Source organism: Neovison vison, chromosome 12 (genome assembly GCF_020171115.1).
Source record: "Neovison vison isolate M4711 chromosome 12, ASM_NN_V1, whole genome shotgun sequence".
In the NCBI taxonomy this organism is placed as follows: Eukaryota; Metazoa; Chordata; class Mammalia; order Carnivora; family Mustelidae; genus Neogale; species Neogale vison.
Window position 1 is genome coordinate 87642737 of NC_058102.1, and position 19022 is coordinate 87661758.

A 19022-nucleotide genomic window follows, 5' to 3' on the forward strand; every position below is an offset into this window, starting at 1 on the left:
GTCAGGACATCATGGTACCAGGGAAGGCATGTGGCCTTTGGATGGAGGCTACTTCCTGTGTGACCATGGGAATTCCTATTTTTTCTTTGCGTCTCTCTTTCTTCACTTGTAAAATGAAGCTGTCAGTACCTGCCTTATGAGGTTGTTTTGAGGATTAAAGGTAATGTTTATGAAGTGCCTGGCAATATATATTATCCTAATCTTTATAGCTGCTGTACGAGCTTTGCAGACAGGCACATAAGCACTTTCCTCTACTGTTTTATGTCTATATCAAGTGAACTTTATTAGTGAGCAATCCCAGATCCATTGTTCTAGGAACTGTCCATTGAATTCTGGAGTTGAAAGGGACCAATCATCTTGTACTAGTTTTGAGGCCATCCAGATACTCCGCAGGGATGTCTTCAGGGGTGATCTGAGAGGAGTGAGGTGGACATTGGGCCCTGCTTCAATTAGAGCAAAGTTACTTTTATCTGTTTTATCGATATTTCTTCCAGCATTTTGTTTGAAAAAGATTTCCACTGATTGAAAATAAAAAGCTTTAAAATTTGAATCCATCTTTCTACCATTCAATGCAAGAATCTCCTTTACAAGATTGACAGACAGTGACTTAGAATGTGTTGTGATTAGCAGTCTTCTAAGTTCTAAGCTTTCCAGTTCCACATAGTAGACACGCAAGAAGTGCGTACTGAATGGGTGAATTCTCGGCCTCTTTTGAGCCTCTGTGTTCATTTCTTTTTCCAACACATAGTTCTTTCTGATTTAAGCTTATATGTTTAGAACCTCAGTAATTCTGGCAGAGAAGCCAACATTGCTTAGCTTGTCAGAGTCCAGGGCAGCTAATTAATTTATGTTTATGGAATCATAGAGCTGAAAGGGATCTTTGAAGGGGTGCAGAGAAGGGAAAAGAGGGCTCATAAGAAGTAGTATAGTGAAATGGTTAAGAACACAGACCCTAGAGCCAAACAGCTTGGGTTTGAATCTCAGTCTAATCTCGGGCAAGTTACTTAACCTCTCTGTTTCAGTTTTCTCATAAATAATGCACAACAGTGATAATACATACCTCACAGAGTTGTTGGAAGGATCAAAAAGATTATGTAAAAGTTTTTAGTACTATGCCTAGCACATGTAGTAAATGTTCCATGTTATTATATGCTATTAATATTGATAGTATTATGATTATCATTATTTATTTATTGAAACCTACTTCATATGCATTATCTCACTTAACCCTTAAATGAGGAAATGGAGGCTCCTTAAGATTATGTAATTTGCCCAAGGTCAATTAATTAGCTGACAAACTGCAGAATTAGCTCTAGAAATGATTTCACTCACCTCCCCACTTTTATAAGTAAGACCAAGGCTTGGGTAGGTGAATTGAATTATTAAAGACCATACAGCTGGTCAGTGATGATATGCAAATTAAATCATTAATGACTATATATATTTCTTGGTCTTGGTCTAGGATTGTTTCTCTTTTGGGGGGTGTGGTAGAGGTCTTGATCTGATGTCCATAATTAAAAAAAATTAAAATTAAAAAAAAAAACAAACTCTAGAGCAAAGGTAACATTAGCTGTCCAAAACTGTTATGATTGGAAATTGTCCAGCTGTATGGAAGTGTATGAGCTAGAGTCTTACCAGTCTTGGAGAGTAGCAACCTCATAACTCTTACTATACTCAAATGCCATATTTTTGAAGATGGCAAATATAAAGCCAGCTGTGAAATATTGTGCATTAACTTCTAAATTCTCTACTACATAAAAAAAGTATATGCAGACAAAAATAATACAACCCGGTGATGCTAATGTTATCATAGTCCCTTACTATCATCCTCAGTTGTGGAAGACATTGTAAGTCCAGCAGGCATTTCCACCATCTCTCTGTTGAGGGTCAGTCATCTTCACTCCCCAGCTGAAGGTGGCAGGCATGCCTCTGGCTGCGAATAGTCTATAAAGTAGTAGAGAGTATCTTGCCCACAGTGGTCTGCATTTGTCTTTTGTACACATGATATATTGATACTCCTTAGCTACCTTTTATATCCACATTTGGATTTTTTTTGTATCAACTGAAAAAATGAATGTTTATGCTTAGTATTTCGTGTCACTGACTGCACACCAAAAATTTATTTCCATAATGATTTCATCTTTGTTCAGCAAGATTTACGCAATGATTTTCAGACATTGTTTTGGATTTTTATTTATTTTAGAAGACTGAACGAAATGAAAAAAAATTAAACTGATGGTACAAATGGTCTTAACTGATATTTACTATGTACTTTCTACTTGTTAGACACTGTATTAACCCCTGTACTTTCTTTGTTGTTTTAGTAGGTCTGATAGTCATTATACAGTAGAGGCAAAGCTTAAAACCATTAGATTTTTGGTTAGAAGGAATGAATCTAACGCAAATCAGATATTTGGTATACTTAAGCTGATTGACTATGTCCAATTGGAAAGGAAAAGAACAACACGAACTATGAGATGTGTTGATTTCTTTTCCTCAGTTATATAACAATAACACAATAAAAATATAACGGCCTTTTTATATGTACAACTGCTTTCTCCCTATACCCCCAACCATATTCCTTCATATGGAAGGATTTTTCCTGTTCCTACAATGCCCAATAAACACTGATGGGAGAATGTGTACCTGGGCTCTGGAGTTGTACTGGAAACCCAAGATACCTGGAGCAAAATGCAACTTTCCAAATGTTTTGGTCTTCTTTAGACATAGGAACACCTGTTCAGTGACATTTCTTTTCTAGATGCTTAACCTGTGTCGGTATTTTCATTTCTTGGCAAACAAACAGTCTAGTGGAAAATAAAACATTTGCTCCCTCTTTAGACCACTGGGGAGGGGAGGAAGGATGAAATAGGGGAGAGAGGAGAGTCTCAATATGACTGAAAGGAAAGCATAGGAAATGGGGGTTAAAATCTAAGGTGCATGTTGGGATTGAAGCAGAAGTGGAGAACCACAGCTCACAAATTGCAATTAAGGGACGCCTGGGTGGCGCAGTTGGTTGGACGACTGCCTTCAGCTCAGGGCGTGATCCTGGAGTCCCGGGATCGAGTCCCACATCAGGCTCCCAGCTCCATGGGGAGTCTGCTTTGCTCTCTGACCTTCTCCTCACTCGTGCTCTCTCTCACTGTCTCTCTCTCTCAAATAAATAAAATAAAATCTTAAAAAAAAAAAAAAGACTCTTTAAAAAAAAAAATTGCAATTAATAATGCAGTGAACCAGAAAAAACTGCACTGTAACTTGAATCAGGAGACTAGTGAAGAGAATGACAGTAGATGTGGGGCAACAACCATAGTCTACAAGCATTTAGGAGGTGTACCTTGTGGAAGAAATAAAGGAACACAGAAAGCCAGTTAAATTTGAAAAAAAAAAAAAAGAAAAGAAAGAAAATTGGTGATGGGGTTAAGCGATAAAATAGAGGACAGTTTTGACTTGTACTATCTGCAGGGCCAGGGAGATGGAAGTCTAAGGGCCTCTTGACTGGGCCATGTCTTGAGTCAGAAGAGTAGGCTGTATGGTTGTATGGATATATAGACAAAGTAGAATTCTGTCTTCATTTTAGCCTGATGGGACCTGCCCAGAGAAACTTTTGGAACCATTTATATTCATTATAATCATTGGTTTTGACTTCATTTAAATGCCTTTTTATATCAAAACGTTCATGTACTCAAAAAGTGTTAAGCACTTCATCAGCCCCTCCTGGTAGACTGACTTACTTATCATGGTCAATCTTGTGTTTATATCCATTTTAGGCCACTTTCAAAATAGTCCATAAATAGACCCTTCGAAAAGTATCTGCAGAAAGACATAGATGTAAATCATTGAAGAGTGACTGTCTCAAAGGGATTAGGAAGAGACCAGTTATTGAGAATCGGAAGTGAAAACAGATCAGCTTTGGGCAAGTTTGATGTGTGTGAGGCTTAGGAAGAAGAAGCCTCACAGTGGCCTCCTGGGGTGGAAAGCCAGAAGAATGCACAGGGCAGCTCTCAGGCAAGACGGGTGCTGACAGTCACCAGGGTGAGGATGGGCCATAAAATCTGGTAGCAGCGAGAGCCAGATTTTGATGTTATCATGAGAGGGTTAGGACTGCAATTTTTTATGTTTCAAATGAGTAAAATTAAGGTTTGACAAAATTGTTTTTATTTCAATTTCTAGAACTGTTATATGATTTCCCAAAATGAAATCTGTAAGTGACAAAGAAAATTGGCAGCCTAGCATCTAGTTGTCACTTGAGGAAGGAGGGGCCTAGCAAGTGGGGACAGTGTAAACTCCATCCATCTGGCTGCATTTTTCTCTTTGGTGATAAGAGCCGCCCACCTTCCTCCCAGTGCAGGGCTGCTCCTCTGGCTGATTCCAAACGAGCTGTGTAGCAGCAAGCAGAGAGCTGGCTGCCGGTTCTCAGGGGCTAGCTGCAGTGCTCCACCAGACTTATTCTCTTCTTTTTGTTCTTGTGGTTGTCTTTTCCCTTGAACTTCAGAACCACATATCTACCGCCTATTTCCTGTGTCCATTTGGATGTACCAAAGCAACTCAGACTCAACATATTTAAATGTGAAGTCATCTTAACTCCCAAACTGTGCATCACCTCTTATTCTCTCAGGGAATTTTACTTACCTTCCATCCATGTGCCCATGACACAAATCTGGGCCTCTTGGTTTTCCTTCTGCTTTACTTCCCACTTCAGTTAGTCAACAGCACTGCTCAGTATATCCTCCCTACTTGCTGCTGCCCAGTTCAGGCTGTCATAATCTGTCACGTGAATGGCTACAACAGTCTTCTACCTAGTCTTCTTCACTCTGATCTTGTTCCTCCCCCAGCCCAGCTCCCCATTGCCCACCTCATTCTGTACACTGTAGCTGGAATAATCTTTCTGAAATACAACTTCGATCATGTCATTCCCTGTTTAAAGACCTTCAATATCTCCTTATTGCCTTCAGGATAAGATCCAAACTCCTTCCCATGATAACGCCTTTGCCTTCCTGATGTGGCTTATCTGTTAATTTTCGGAAGTCTGCTTATACTGAATTGTTTACAGTACCCAAGTGGCTTGATCTCCCTTGTCTGTGGTCTCTTTTGTATGTACTGTTCCTACTTCTTGCAAAGCTCTTTCCATTTTCCTGCCAACCCCCCCTCCACTGGCCATCCTTCAGGCTTACCTGAGGTGTCACTTTCTCCAGAAAGCCTTCCTTGATCTCTGCAGATTAGATTAGGTGTGCTGCTTGTAAATATCTATAAAAGCTTATTTTACTTTATTGGATTTATCATACTGTACTTTGCCTGTTTACTTATCTGCCACCCCCAGAAGACTTTAAAGGTCCCTGAAGGCAGGGAGCTACCTTGATCATCAATATAGTTTCTGGCATATAGTAGGGAACACAGTAAATGTATCAATTGCTTTTTTTTTTTTAAGATTTTATTTATTTATTTGACAGAGGGAGAGAGAGAAATCACAAGTAGGCAGAAAGGCAGGCAGAGAGAGGAGGAAGCAGGCTCCCCACTGAGCAGAGACCCCGATTCTGGGGCTCAATCCCAAGACCCTAGGATCATGATCTGAGCTGAAGGCAGAGGTTTAACCCACTGAGCCACCCATGTGCCCTGTATTTTTTTTAATTGTGGTGAAATTCACATAATACAAAATTTACTATCTTAAATGTACAATTCATTAGTGTTAAGTACATTCACATTGTTGGACATCCATCACCACTGTCCACCTGCATAACGTTTTCATCATCCCTAACTGAAATCTGTACCCACTTAAATAATTTCACATTGCTGTCTCCCCCTAACCCCCAGTAATCACTATTCTACTTTTTGTCTCTGTGTCTTTTACTATACGTCTCTCACGTAAGTGGAATCATACAATATTTGTCCTTTAAAAATTTTTTTAATTTTATTTTTTTTTAAGATTTTATTTATTTATTTGACAGAGAGAGATCACAATTAGGCAGAGAGGCAGACAGGGAGAGAGGGGGAAGCAGGCTCCCTGCTGAGCAAAGAGCCCGATTCGGGGCTCGATCCCAGGACCCTGGGACCATGACTTGAGCCAAAAGCAGAGGCTTTAACCCACTGAGCCACCCAGGTGCCCCTGTCCTTTTTAAAAAAGATTTCATGTGGGTGCCTGGGTGGCTCAGTTGGTTAAACGTCTACCTTCAGCTCAGATCATGATCCCAGGGTCCTGGGATTGAGTCCTGCATCAGGCTCCCTTCTCGGCAGGAGGCCTGCTTCTCCTTTTCCCTCTCCCTCTGTTGCTTCCTTGCTTGTGTTCCCTCTTGGGCTGTGTCTCTCTCTGTCAAATAAATAAACTCTTTTAGAAAATAAAAAATTAAAAATAAAAGATTTTTTATATTTATTTATTTGAGAGAGAGGAAGAGCAGGGGGGAGGGGCAGAGGGAGAAGCAGACTCCCCACTGAGAAGGGAGCCCAACTTGCAGCTCTATCCCAGGACCCTGAGATCATGACCTGAGCCGCCCAGGCACTCCCAGAATTTTCTTACGTTTTAAGGCTGAATAATATTCCATTGTATGGATATAGCACACCTTGTTTATCCATTCATCATCTATCCATGGACATTTGGGTTGCTTCCAGATTTTGGCTATTGTGAATACTGCTACTGTGACCATGAGTGTACAAATACTTGTTTGAGTTCCTGCTTTCAGTTCCTCTGGGTATATGTCTAAAAGTGGAATTGCTGAATCTTGTGGTAATTTTATGTCTAATTTTATATCTAAGCAATATAAGGGTTCCAGTTTTCCCACATCCTTTGTCAATACTTGTTATTTTGTTTTGTTTTGTTTTATATTAACCACTCTGATGAGTGTGAAGTTGATCTCATTGTGGTTTTGATTTGCATTTCCCTAATGATTAGTGATGTTGAGCACCTTTTCTGTGGTTATTGGCCCTCTATCTGTCTCCTTTGCAGAAATATCTATTCAAGTCCTCTGGCAATTTTTTTGAAGGATTTGTTTATTTATTTCAGAGGGAGTGCTGGGGGTTGGGGGTGCTGAGAGAGAGGCAGTGAGAATCTTTTTTCCCCCCCAAAGATTTTATTTATTTATTTGAGAGAGAGAGAGAGACAGAGACAGCATGAGTGGAGAGAGAGGTAGAGGAAGAAGCAGACTCCCTGCTGAGCAGGGAGCCTGATGTGGTGCTCGATCTCAGGACCCTGGGATCATGACCTGAACTGAAGGCAGATGCTTAACCCACTGAGCCACCCAGGCATCCCTGAGGCAGTGAGAATCTTTTTTTATTTTTTTAAAGAGTTTATTTATTTATTTGACAGACAGAAATCACAAGTAGGCAGAGAGGCAGGCAGAGAGAGAGGAGGAAGCAGGCTCCCTGCTGAGCAGAGAGCCTGATGCGGGGCTCGATCCTAGAACTCTGAGATCATGACCTGAGCCGAAGGCAGAGGCTATAACCCACTGAGCCACCCAGGTGCCCCAGCAGTGAGAATCTTAAGCAGACTCTGTACTGAGTGTGGAGCCAGACACGGGGCTCAATTCAGATTTGGGCTTGATCTCATGACCTTGAGATCACAGCCTGAGGGGAAACCAAGAATTAGATGTTCAACTGACTGCCCCATCCAGGTGCCACCCCCAAACACCTCAGTCCATTTTTTTTTTAAGATTTTATTTATTTGACAGTGAGAGAGAGCGCACAAACAGGGGGAGTAGGAGAGGGAAAAGCAGGCTCCCCACTGAGCAGGGAGCCCGATGTGCAGCTCGACCCCAGGACCCTGGGATCATGACCTGAGCTGGAGGCAGACGCTTAACCAGCTGAGCCACCCAGGTGCCCCCACTGTCCATTTTTTAATTAGGTTGTTTGTTTTTTGTTGTTGAGTTGTAGGATTTTTAAAAATGTAGTCTGAGTATTAATCTTTCATGAGATATATGATTTGCAAATATGTTCTTCCATTCTGTGGGTTGCCCTTTCACTCTCTTGATAGTACCCTTTGAGGCACGGAGGTTTTCCTTTGATGAAGCCCAGTATATCTGTTCTGTTGTTGTTGCTGTGCTTTTGGTACCATATGCAAAAAATCCTTGCCAGATCCAATGTAATGAAGATTTCCCTCTACATTTTCTTCTAAAGAGGTTTATAAAGTTAGCTCTTACATTTAGATATTTGGTCCATTTTGAGTTAATTTTTGTGCATGGGGTAAAATAGGTGTCCAACTTCACTCTTCTGCGTGTAGTTATCTAGTTTTTCTAGCACCATTTGTTGAAAAACCTGTCCTCTTCCTCACTAAATGGTCTTTTCACTCTTGTTGAAAATCACTTGATCATGTATATGAGGGTTTGTTTCTGGGCTCTCTATTTCGTTGGTCTATATGTCTGTCTTTATGCCAGTACTGTTACGGAATCGTGGACTGCAACAGCCTAGAAAGAATTCTTGAGATGTTGTATGGTGCAGCTTAGTTTATTTATGTAGGGACAGGACCTGTGGAATGAGCTTCACTTCTGCTGGATAAAATGGTCATTAATATGCTGAGTGCTCAAGGCAGTGGGGTCGTGCAGGGAGTATTAGATCATAAATGTCTTCTTTGAATTTCTACTCATAAAACTACTCTCACAAGATTTCTCTGGTGCTTATCATTCAGTTCGGTATTAGCTATTGGTAAGATTTATAGGCAGTCATGAGACCCTTTAAGAATGTAACAACCAGCACATATTTGATCCTTAATGAAACTATACAGGCTGTACGTCAGCCTTGTGGACACTTCTGGGCTACAGGTGAACATTTTCCTGCTTTTCTCCTTCATCAGTACCACCCTGGTGGGTGACTGTATCTTTGTAGTAATCGTTGCTATCATAAAATATAAGTACCCTAACTTTGTTTCTTGTTTTTCAAGTCAGAGACAAGTTTTTAATAGTGCTTGCTATTGACCCTCCTTGTAACATTTTTCTTGAGTACCCTTGCCTATAATATTTCTGCTAACAGCTCCTCCTGGGTGACTTCTCTTCCTTCGTCTCTGTTATAACTACTCCAAAGCCAGTTTTCCTTCCCTCTTCTACTCCTCTCCCCTTAATTTAGATTCATTTCTAGTTGTGGGTACAGGCCACAGCTAGTAGTTTAAGTCCTTAATCCTCCTGGATCACCAAGAGAAGGGAATCCTAAAAATCTCTTTCCCCCAACTTTGAGTCCAGTTCAGTCTCTTTCAGAACTGCTAGGGTTAGAAGTCACTTTTATTGTTCCTTCATCATCAGGGTTGGGTGTCTCATCTTAGCACTCCACCAGAAGAAAGCTGAGACTGGGTTGCTGTGATGGGCAAGATGCATTGCCTAAGAGGCTGTGTGATACGGTGAGAAGAGCATTTTGTTGGAGGCCAAGAGACTTGAGCCCTATCTCTACATGTACCACTAATTAGCAGTTAGATAACTCAGCCTTTCTTGCTTACTGGAAACTTCTCTTATCTGTAAAGCAAGGAAAGTTAGACTAGATGGTCTCCAAGTTCCTTCTAGATCTAAAAAGTTTATTTTTTACTTTTTGCAAGACAGTTTCCTCAGAAGAAGGATTTAAGCTGGTTTAAATGGATGAATAGAACTTAGATGAAAAGGAAAGAAAGACTTCAGGAGATTTAAAACAAGAAAATGAAAGTATATTTAGAAGTCCATGAGAATAACAGTGACCAGCCTTTTTATTGAGTGATACCTGGGCCATTAGATATCCATGTAGGAAAAAAAGAAGAAAAAGAACCTAGACCTCTATCTTATATATACAAAAATCAATTCCAAATTATTTGAAATCTAAATAAGAAAGGTAAAGCAATGAAGCTTTTAAAAGAAAAAAAAAAGACTAACAGCTACATGACCTTGGGATAAGCAAAGATTTCTCAGAACAAAGAAAACATGAAAGACAAGATGGTTAGTTTGGATTTTAGCAAAATTAAGAACTACTTTTGATCAAAAGATACCACCAGGAAAGTAAAAAGGAGAAAAACATTTGAGATATATCTGACAGGTGACTTGTATGGAAAATATCCAAAGAACCAAAAATCAATAATACAGGTGCCCAATAGAAAAAAGTGACCAAAGACTTAAACTAGAGTTTCACAAAGGAGGGTATCTAAATAGTCAGTAAGCATGTGAAAAGGTGCTCAATACCCTCAGAAAAAAGCCAATTAAAACTCCAGTAAACCAGCAAACAGGGAAAATTGATCAACCTCTTGTCATTGGAGAAATGCAAACCAAAACCCATGATGAGACATCACACACACCCACTAGGATGGCTGTGCTACCGTAATTAAAAAAAAAATTTTAAAATTTAGAAGGAAAATAAACATTGGCTAGGATATAGAGACATTGGATCCTTATTACATTGTTGGTGAGAATGCAAAATGGCTCAGCCACTGTGCAGAAAGTTTGGCATTTCCTCAAAAAATTAAACATGCTCTTGAACATCTGCCTTCAGCTCAGGTCAGGATCTCAGGGTCCTGGGATCGAGCCCCCCTTCGGGCTCCCTGTTCAGTGGGGAGTCTGCTTCTCCCTCTCTCCCTCCCCCCTGCTCTTCCTCGATCTTTCTCTCTCTCTCTTGCTCTCAAATAAATGAATCTTTAAAAAAAAAATAGAAACTAAAAACAAAAACATTATGCTAAGTGAAAGAAGGCAGACCCAAAAGATTACTTATTTTAAGATTCCATTTGTATGAATATCCGGAATAGATCAAGAGAGACAGAACACAAACTGATGGCTGCCAGGACAGGAAGAGGAATGAAGAGAAACTGATTAATGGGGAAAGGGTTTTACTCTGGAGTGGTGGAAATGTTTTGGAACTAAACAGACATGGTAATTGCACTACATTGTGAGTGTACCAATCGCCATTGGTTGGTTCACTCTCAAATAGTTCATTTTAGGTTATATAAATTTCACCTCAATAAATTATTATTTTTTAAAACCTGTGCAGTACCTGTATATATACCCACTAGAAAGAGTGAAATAAAGAAACCTGTCATTTTGAAGTCTGGTGAAGATATAGAGCAACTGAACGTCTCTTAACGTTTCTGGAGGTATTATCAAAGCAAGACTAACACATGCCCTCCTTTAACCCCAGCATTCCACTCCTGTTTCTACCTGAATAGAAATGAACACATAGGGGTGCCTGGGTGGCTCAGTGGGTTAAAGCCTCTGCTTTCAGCTCAGGTCATGATCCCAGGGTCCTGGGATCAAGCCCCGCATGAGGCTCTCGGCTCAGCAGGGAGCCTGCTTCCCCCCCCCCTCTCTGCCTGCCTCTCTGCCTACTTGTGATCTCTCTCTGTCAAATAAATAAATAAAACCTTAAAAAAAAAAAAAGAAATGAACATATAGATGCCAGCAGAAGACATGTGCAAAAACGTCCTGCTAAGGACCCTTAGCTAAGCTGCTAAGCTTTTGTCCATAATGGCCTAAAACAACAAACAACCTTGATGTCTATCAAGGTAAAATGGATAAACCGTGCTGGATTCCTACATAAACTGCCCAGCAATAAAAAGACTGAACTACTGGTACAAACACAATAGAGATAAATTTCAGAGAAAGAATGTTGAGTGGAAGAAGCTAGACCCTGAAGAGTATTTGATGTTCTACTTATATGAAGTTCAGGAACCTGCCAGACTAATCTATGGAGATAGATGGCAGGCTAGCCCGTGGTAGGTTACTGGTGATGGTGGTGGTTATTGACAAGGGAGCTCCAGAGAGCTGTCTGGCTTCTAGAATAAATCTTCTATAACTTAATCTGGGTGCTGGTTACACAGGTGTATCTGTTTGTACAAAATAACCAATCTGTGCACTTGAGATCTGTATACTTTATTATGTTCTACCTTAAAAAAAAAAAAGCCTAGAAAATCAGAACAATAAACAGTCACCAGAGTAGATGTTCTTGCAGGGAAGAACAGAAGAGAATGTTTGAGAAGTGTAAGGTTGTAGAAAACCTTGAATGGCAGTAGAGTGGCTGAAATTTGGACTGTGTCCTATAACTCTGGGAAGTTTGAGGGAGGGAAATGACATCGTGGAAGCAGAGATGTGTCTGGTGGTCTGAGGACTGGTCTACAAGTGAAGGCTGTTCTAGCAGGACCAGAATGCAGGTGATACTGTTGAAAGTGGAAACTCAGAAGAAAGAAGGGTCAGTAAGGCTCGTCACTGGTTGGGCAAGCACAGCAAAGAATGACAGGGCAAAGATGATGAGAGTCATTGCTAGATGGCTGGAAAAATGATGGCTCTAATAACAGAATTGAGAAATCCAGGAGAAAGAATCAGTTTGGGAAGTACAGAGATGAGTGGTTTTACATGTTTAATTTTGAAGTGGTGACAGCCAGTTGTGAGACTCAGGAGGACAATTAGGGCTGGTGAACAAAATCCGAAAACCACCCAGGGACAGATTATGCTGAGTAGATGAGCTCCCTGAAAGAAAGAGGGTGACAGAAAGATTGCTGAGGACCAGCCCTTAGAGAAGAAAAGACTGTAGTTGTGGATAGGACCAGGACAATGTGGAATAGAATGAGAATCTTAAGCCATATGGAGAGAGAGTGGGGTGGGATATATAAATGGAAAAGATGAAGAAATAGGAAAGGAAAAGTAAAGATTGGGAATGTGAGGGAAAGCTGGGATCATTGAGGGACCATGGTCTTGGGGAGGGCAGGAGGAAACAGGATCTGGAAACAAAGGCAGAGCACTTAGCCTTGGACAGCCTGACCTATGAAGAATGCTGGGGTGTCCAGTCAGGCCCAGGCATTGTCAGCATCTCCAGTCACTTCCTCTTGCAGTATATTCATTTTTTCAGTTGGGAGTGTAGCGGACACACAATGTTACATTAGTTTCAGGTGTATAGCATAGTGACAAGTCTAATCTACGCTCACCACGAGTGTAGCTACCATCTGTCACCATGAACTCTATGATTGTACCATTGACCATATTCCCTGTGCTGTGACTTTCATTCCTGTGATGTATACTTTCCACAACTGGAAGCCTGTGTCTCCCCCTCCCTGTCATCTACTTTGCCCATCACCCCAGTGCTGCCCCGCCTTGCCAACCATCAGTTTGTTTTCTGTGTTTATGGTCTATTTCTGCTGTTTGTTTGTTTTAGAGTCTACATATAAGTGAAATCATATGGTTTTTGTCTTTTTCTGTCTGACTTACCTCACTTAGCATTAAGCCTTCTAGTTCTCTCTGTGTGGTTGCAAATGGCAAGATGTCTTTTTTTTTTTTTTTAAGATTTCATCCATTTATTTGACAGAGATCACAAGTAGGCTTTGAGGAAGGCAGAGAGAGAGGAGGAAGCAGGCTCCCTGGTAAGCAGAGAGCCCGATGTGTAGCTCGACTCCAGGACCCCAGGATCATGACCTGAGCCGAAGGCAGAGGCTTTAACCCGCTGAGCCACCGAGGCACCCAAGATGTCATTCTTTTTTATGGCTGAGTAATATTCCTGTGTGTGTGTGTGTGCATGCACACATACCACAACTTTATCCATTCATCTTTCTTTCTTTCTTTTTTTCTCTTTTACATTTTATTCACATTTATTTTTCGCTTTTATATCCATTCACCTTCCGATGGACACTTGGGTTGCTTCCATGTGGCAGCAACTCTTGCAGTATTCTTTGTCCTCTAGATAGCAACTGAGGATGACCCAGGGTCGATAATGAGTGTGACTGTGAGAACCAAGAGGCCCCAGGTATTTGAAGAAATTATGGGTTTCAGGCATAATCCTATCATTTGTGAAAGGGATGCAGAAGGAGTTCAAGGCACAACTCTTGCCCTCTGGGAACTTATAGGGTGCAATTCGACCATGACCAAGAGACACAACAAGTGCAAATAGGTTGTTTTGAATCCTGGTTTGTCATTTTCTAGCTGTGTAACTTTGAGTAGGCTGTCTTAGTCCTGTTTCCTCATCTCTGAAAAGGGAAGAATAATGATACCTACCTCATATGTTGTCCTGGAGATTAAGTGAGTTAATAGAAGCAAGGTGCTTGGACCAGTGCCTGAAACATAGTAAGTGGTGGATAAGTATCAGCTAAGATCCTGGTAAAGCTTATAGGAGTTCGCAAGGGGGAAAGGCTGCAGCTGGTGGGAAGGTGGTGTGGAAGAGTGGGCATTTACTGGAGAGAATTCAGGGATACAGAGGAGGAAAGGAATGAGAGAAAAGGATTTCTAGCTTGAGGAAGACGTTGTGAATAAAGTCTTAGATCAGCAAAAACAGTGGCATTTCCCTATGATTTACCTGATGATCCACACTGTTCCTGCTGGGAGTACTGGGGGTTAGAGCAGGACAGGAGAGTGGGTGACTGGCACTGGTCACAATAAAAGAAGTATGAGTTGGAGAGTCAAAAGCACTTTGGCTGTGATTTTATCCTGGCCCTGTGACCTTGGGCAAATTGTCCAATCTCTTAGGACCCCAAGTTTCTTAATCTAAAAGATGAAATGGACTGTGTCTGTAAAATCCCTTGCATCTCAGAAATTCTGTGCTTCATACGTGAAAATGATTTCTTGGACCCTATGGTCTAGGGAACATTGGGGTTTTTTTCTCATGCAGTGTGGAGCTCTCTGGTCTTTGTGGGGGCAGACTTGTGGTTCTGGCCTCATTAGCCCCACGCGGTGAGGGAGTGAACTGACCAGCCCACATAGAGACACTACACACTGCCTTTGCAACACTTTGCACTCACCACCACTAGAGAAATCTGGGATCTCTGCGGGTGTGTTTATGAAAGGAGCCCTTGGGTATTTCACTCTCAAATTATTTAGAGTTAACTCTACTACTGTTCTCTTGAGGAGCCTCGAGTTTTATGGATACTTGCCTTGAAGTGGACCCTGAGGGCTAAGTAGGAGGGAAAGAACAATCTTTAGCCTTTCAAAAAAAATTTCCCAGATTGTCTTTGTGGAGCTCACAGAACTAATGGCAAAAGCAGCACCATGAGCACCAGATGAAATGCTGGTAAATTCTTGAAGCTTTCCTGGTAAGACTCCCCTGCTCAGGTGCTTTTGTGATAGGCAATAAACACTGTTGTTTTTGATGTTAGGAATTCCTCTGTTTCTAGGTGTGTTTGGCATGGTTTGGCTTAAAGATTTTATTTATTTATTTATTTATTTATTTATTTATTTATTCAGAAAGAGAGAGAGAGTGTATGTGTGTGTGTGAGTCTGGAGAGAGGCAGAAGAAGAGAGGGAGAGAGAGAATCTCAAGCAGACTCCGTGTTGAGCCCAGTGGGGCGGGGGCTCAATCTCAGGACCCTGAGATACTGATTTGAGCTGAAGTCAAGAGTTGGACTCTAAACCTACTGAGCCACCCCAGTGCCTCTAAGGTGTGTTTTAAATAACCCAGGACTCTGTTTAAACATGCAAATGCGCTTTTCAAATCCCGTGCTTAGAGATCATGGGGCCTAGTACAGCCCTACCTCATTTTTCCTTTTATTTTTTAATTTTTATTTTCATTTTTTAAAAATATTTTATTTACTTATTTATTTGACAGACGGAGATCACAAATAGGCTGAGAGGCAGGCAGAGAGAGAGGAGGAAGCAGGCCCTTCACTGAGCAGAGAGCCCAATTCCAGGGCTTGATCCCAGGACCCTGGGATCATGACCTGAGCCAAGGGCAGAGGCTTTAACCCACTTTAACCCATTTTTCCTTTTAGAAGGGACGTTTGGTTTGTTGTTCTCTTCTCACCTGTGTCCTTCCTGGTTTGAGCCCCTGTGGGCTGCACACAGGCCTTTCTGCCATCCTTTGCCCTGCGGCAGGCGCTGCAGTGCTGTGTTCAGAAGTTCTCCGAGCGTCCTCTGCCATTTGGTTCCCCTGCCCCACCCCCAGTTGTCCCTGGCAGGATCTCAGTCATCGAAGAGGTACTTCTGGACTCTCATACCAGATGGGCTTTACACATCTTGATGAATTGAAAAATAACTTGAAATGGAAGAGCCAAAGTAGATGGCAGCTCTTTGATCTACATTTTATGCAAACCTTAAGGTTTTGAAGGGTTTAGTGTTTTCAGAAATTGACATTGGAAAAGAGTGACAGTTTGCCCTTGCGTTATATTTGGAAGGAAGAGTATTTCTTTAGGGACTAGAGTACCAGGAAAGGAAGGTGCCTTGAGCATATAAGGCTCCCCAAGCTAACATGTGCCCCTGGGTAATGTTAAATATGCCTTATTAGAATAGGAGTTCCACGAGGGAATGGAATGTATCTCTGTAGTCATATGTGGGTGCAAACAGTGAGTGGCATCTAAGTCAAGAAGAAAAACTAGCAGCTCAGGAACCTCCCATCTTGGGATCTTCCTGGCTAGCCGGTCCCGGAGGGGCAAGTATGAGCCTCACCTAGCCTGCTCATGCCACAGATTTTCTAGAGAGAAAAATAACCGAGTCCCGGAAGAAGCTGTGTGTTGCGGACGTTGTGAATAAAGGTCGGGAGTGAGATGGTTTGGTCTGGCCTCTTTTCAGAGCAGCGATTGATTACTGATGTCTGTGTTGCCGTTTCTTCCAGAGCTGACCTGTCCCGGCCGCAGCACAACTAACGAAGCTGCTGCAGGATGAGAAGATGGCAGCGCGGCTGCTCGCACCACCAGGCCCTGACAGTTTCAAGCCTTTCACCCCCGAGTCACTGGCGAACATCGAGAGGCGCATTGCCGAGAGCAAGCTCAAGAAACCGCCGAAGGCCGAGGGCAGCCATCGTGAAGACGATGAGGACAGCAAGCCCAAGCCAAACAGTGACCTGGAGGCAGGGAAGAGCCTGCCTTTCATCTATGGGGACATCCCACAAGGCCTGGTTGCGGTTCCCCTGGAGGACTTTGACCCATACTATTTGACGCAGAAAGTGAGTTGGAGGAGGCGGCAACCCAGCTTCAGACCCCCTGTCCTAACAGGCTTAGGGGAGACTGGGAGAAAGAGCTGTCCCTTTGCCCAAGTTTGGATAAGTAGCTAACCTTTTGTTTCAGTTCTGGTTAACGGGGTTTATTTTTTGAGTTTAATTGCTGCTCAGAGTCATTCGTGGGTCTTAACACTGCTCAACTCTGTTAATAAGACTTCTGTGTTTGGCTCCAGGCCAGATCAAAAGAAGATGAAAACAGATTAAAACAAAACAAAACAAAAGAGAACATAAATGCAGTGGGACTGTTTAATAGAGTCCAAAAAAGCCGGCATAGTGAAAGATGATATAAGCCAGGTAGAATCTCTCCCACACACATTCCAAATTCTATCTTTAACTCTAAAGATGCTGTAACTATTACAATATCAGCAAAGCCTATTGTTCCTATAAAGGAAATGAGGGATGTGTACTCTGTCCAAACTTTCTCTGTCCCGTGGTGACATTAGATCATAGCTGTTGGAGACAGGAGCAGAATAAGGTGAACCAGACTGGGCCAGTGAAGAGAGCAGGTGTTTGGCCTTGTTACTCAGTTGTCTGGGTGGAGCCACCACTCATTCTTACATTAGAGTCCATTCTGTTATTCCTACCAGTAAGAAGCAAAGTGAATAAACAAATAAACACTAGTCTTCATTTGGCCAAGAATTTCAGGCTCCCTTAACAAATATTTGACCAAACTGTGGGTTTCTTTCTCATGATTATCTTTTGAAACAAGGCAACAGGTGGAGAAGCAAAGCCCCCTAGTTAATCCACCAGCCAACTAACGAGCCCTTGCATACTGAGGAATGACATTAGATACCATTTTAGGGATCCCTCATTTGATAAATGTCATTTAAAGAATTAGATTGATAGGTGAGGGGAGAGAGGCTTTGCGTAATTACATATTCATAAACACAGAGCTTACCTGAACTGTCTTTATTAACAAAACTGCCTCATAAAAGTCCCCTAACTTGTCCTTCAGTCTTATAATTTGGAAGAAATTTTAGTTTCTTGGCTTAATAATGGGACAGAAGTAAGATGAGACCAGTAGCTCTCTTGACCTCGCTATAATTGTGGAGTCATTTTTGGTTCATGATGGTAAAAATAGGTAAGACGTTGTCTACACAAAATAGTCCTTCACTCACTTCTGTTGCAGCTCAGGACAGCGCCATAATAGAAAACAAAGTAGCAAGAGTAATCTTTATCTTCCACTGAGAAATGCAGAAAGTTTCAGAAACAAGCATGATATGATAGAAATAACAGTAGACCAGAAGTAAAAACTCCTGACTCTACCATAATTCACCACGTTTATTATCTGTATTTCTCTTTTGTTGTATGTGTATTGTTCAAGCTACCACAAATAGATTATAGGAAAAGAAAATTATAAATAAAGAAAAAAACTTATCAAAACTAGTTTATGTCCGTTAGCAAGCTATGCTACCTCTCTGGGCCTAAATTTTCTTATCTAGAACTGAGAAGTTGGACAGAATTTTTAAGGACTTTTTCACACATCAAGTTCTGGAACTAAGTAGTTTTCATAAACTTTCATTAATTTCCTCATTTTTTCTTCCCTTTTTTCAAATCTGACTTTGTAATCTGGGCCTTTGCCAAGTAGGGTAGATGGGAGAGGGATGGGGTAGGCTGTAACATTCTGGATTAGTGAATGAGGGAACATGGAATCTTGGGCTATTTTTAGACAAAAATTTCATTCATTGTAAAATTCTGAAATATTTTTAGAAATGTTTCCTTGTTCTTTCCTACCCTTACATCGTGATCTTAGAAGAGGTACGAAGCAGTGAAAAATCACAGGGCTTAAGTTGTGCCTCTTTAGGTGAATTGGCCAATGGTACAACTTTTTCAGAAATTCTTACAGCAATAAGAAGGTAAGTAAAGCCCCTTGGACCCTGACCTTTCAGGTAGCTAAAACCTCTTTGGTTTTATTTGAACTGTTTCTTTTTCTAACTCAAATGCAAATTAAGTCTCCCTTTCTTAAACCTGACTTAATGTATGAAGAATACATAGAGCTGTTGGTTGTCAGAGCCAGTTTTCTTTTGCGTGCCTTTTCCCCTGGTTGCTGCCCCATAGATAGCCCCTTCTCTCCTCCAACACCCCAGGTGTCAGTGGCCCTGGAACCGGAGTGAGACTTCAGACAGGGTGGGTCTCTGGCCCTGATAGGTATCATCCCTTGCATAGGGTAGATGTTGATGGAGCTCCATTACGGA

At 41.6% G+C, this 19022-nt stretch overlaps 1 protein-coding gene across 1 annotated transcript in view; it reads left to right on the forward strand.

Moving 5' to 3' along the window:
* SCN8A (sodium voltage-gated channel alpha subunit 8) overlaps nt 1-19022 on the forward strand; it is a 180833-nt gene that overhangs the window by 42005 nt on the left and 119806 nt on the right. Inside the window, exon 2 of the mRNA XM_044229304.1 lies at nt 16444-16773. Within this exon, the coding sequence (XP_044085239.1) occupies nt 16498-16773 (276 nt within the window). The 5' untranslated portion in view covers nt 16444-16497. The remainder of the gene's footprint in view (nt 1-16443; nt 16774-19022) is intronic.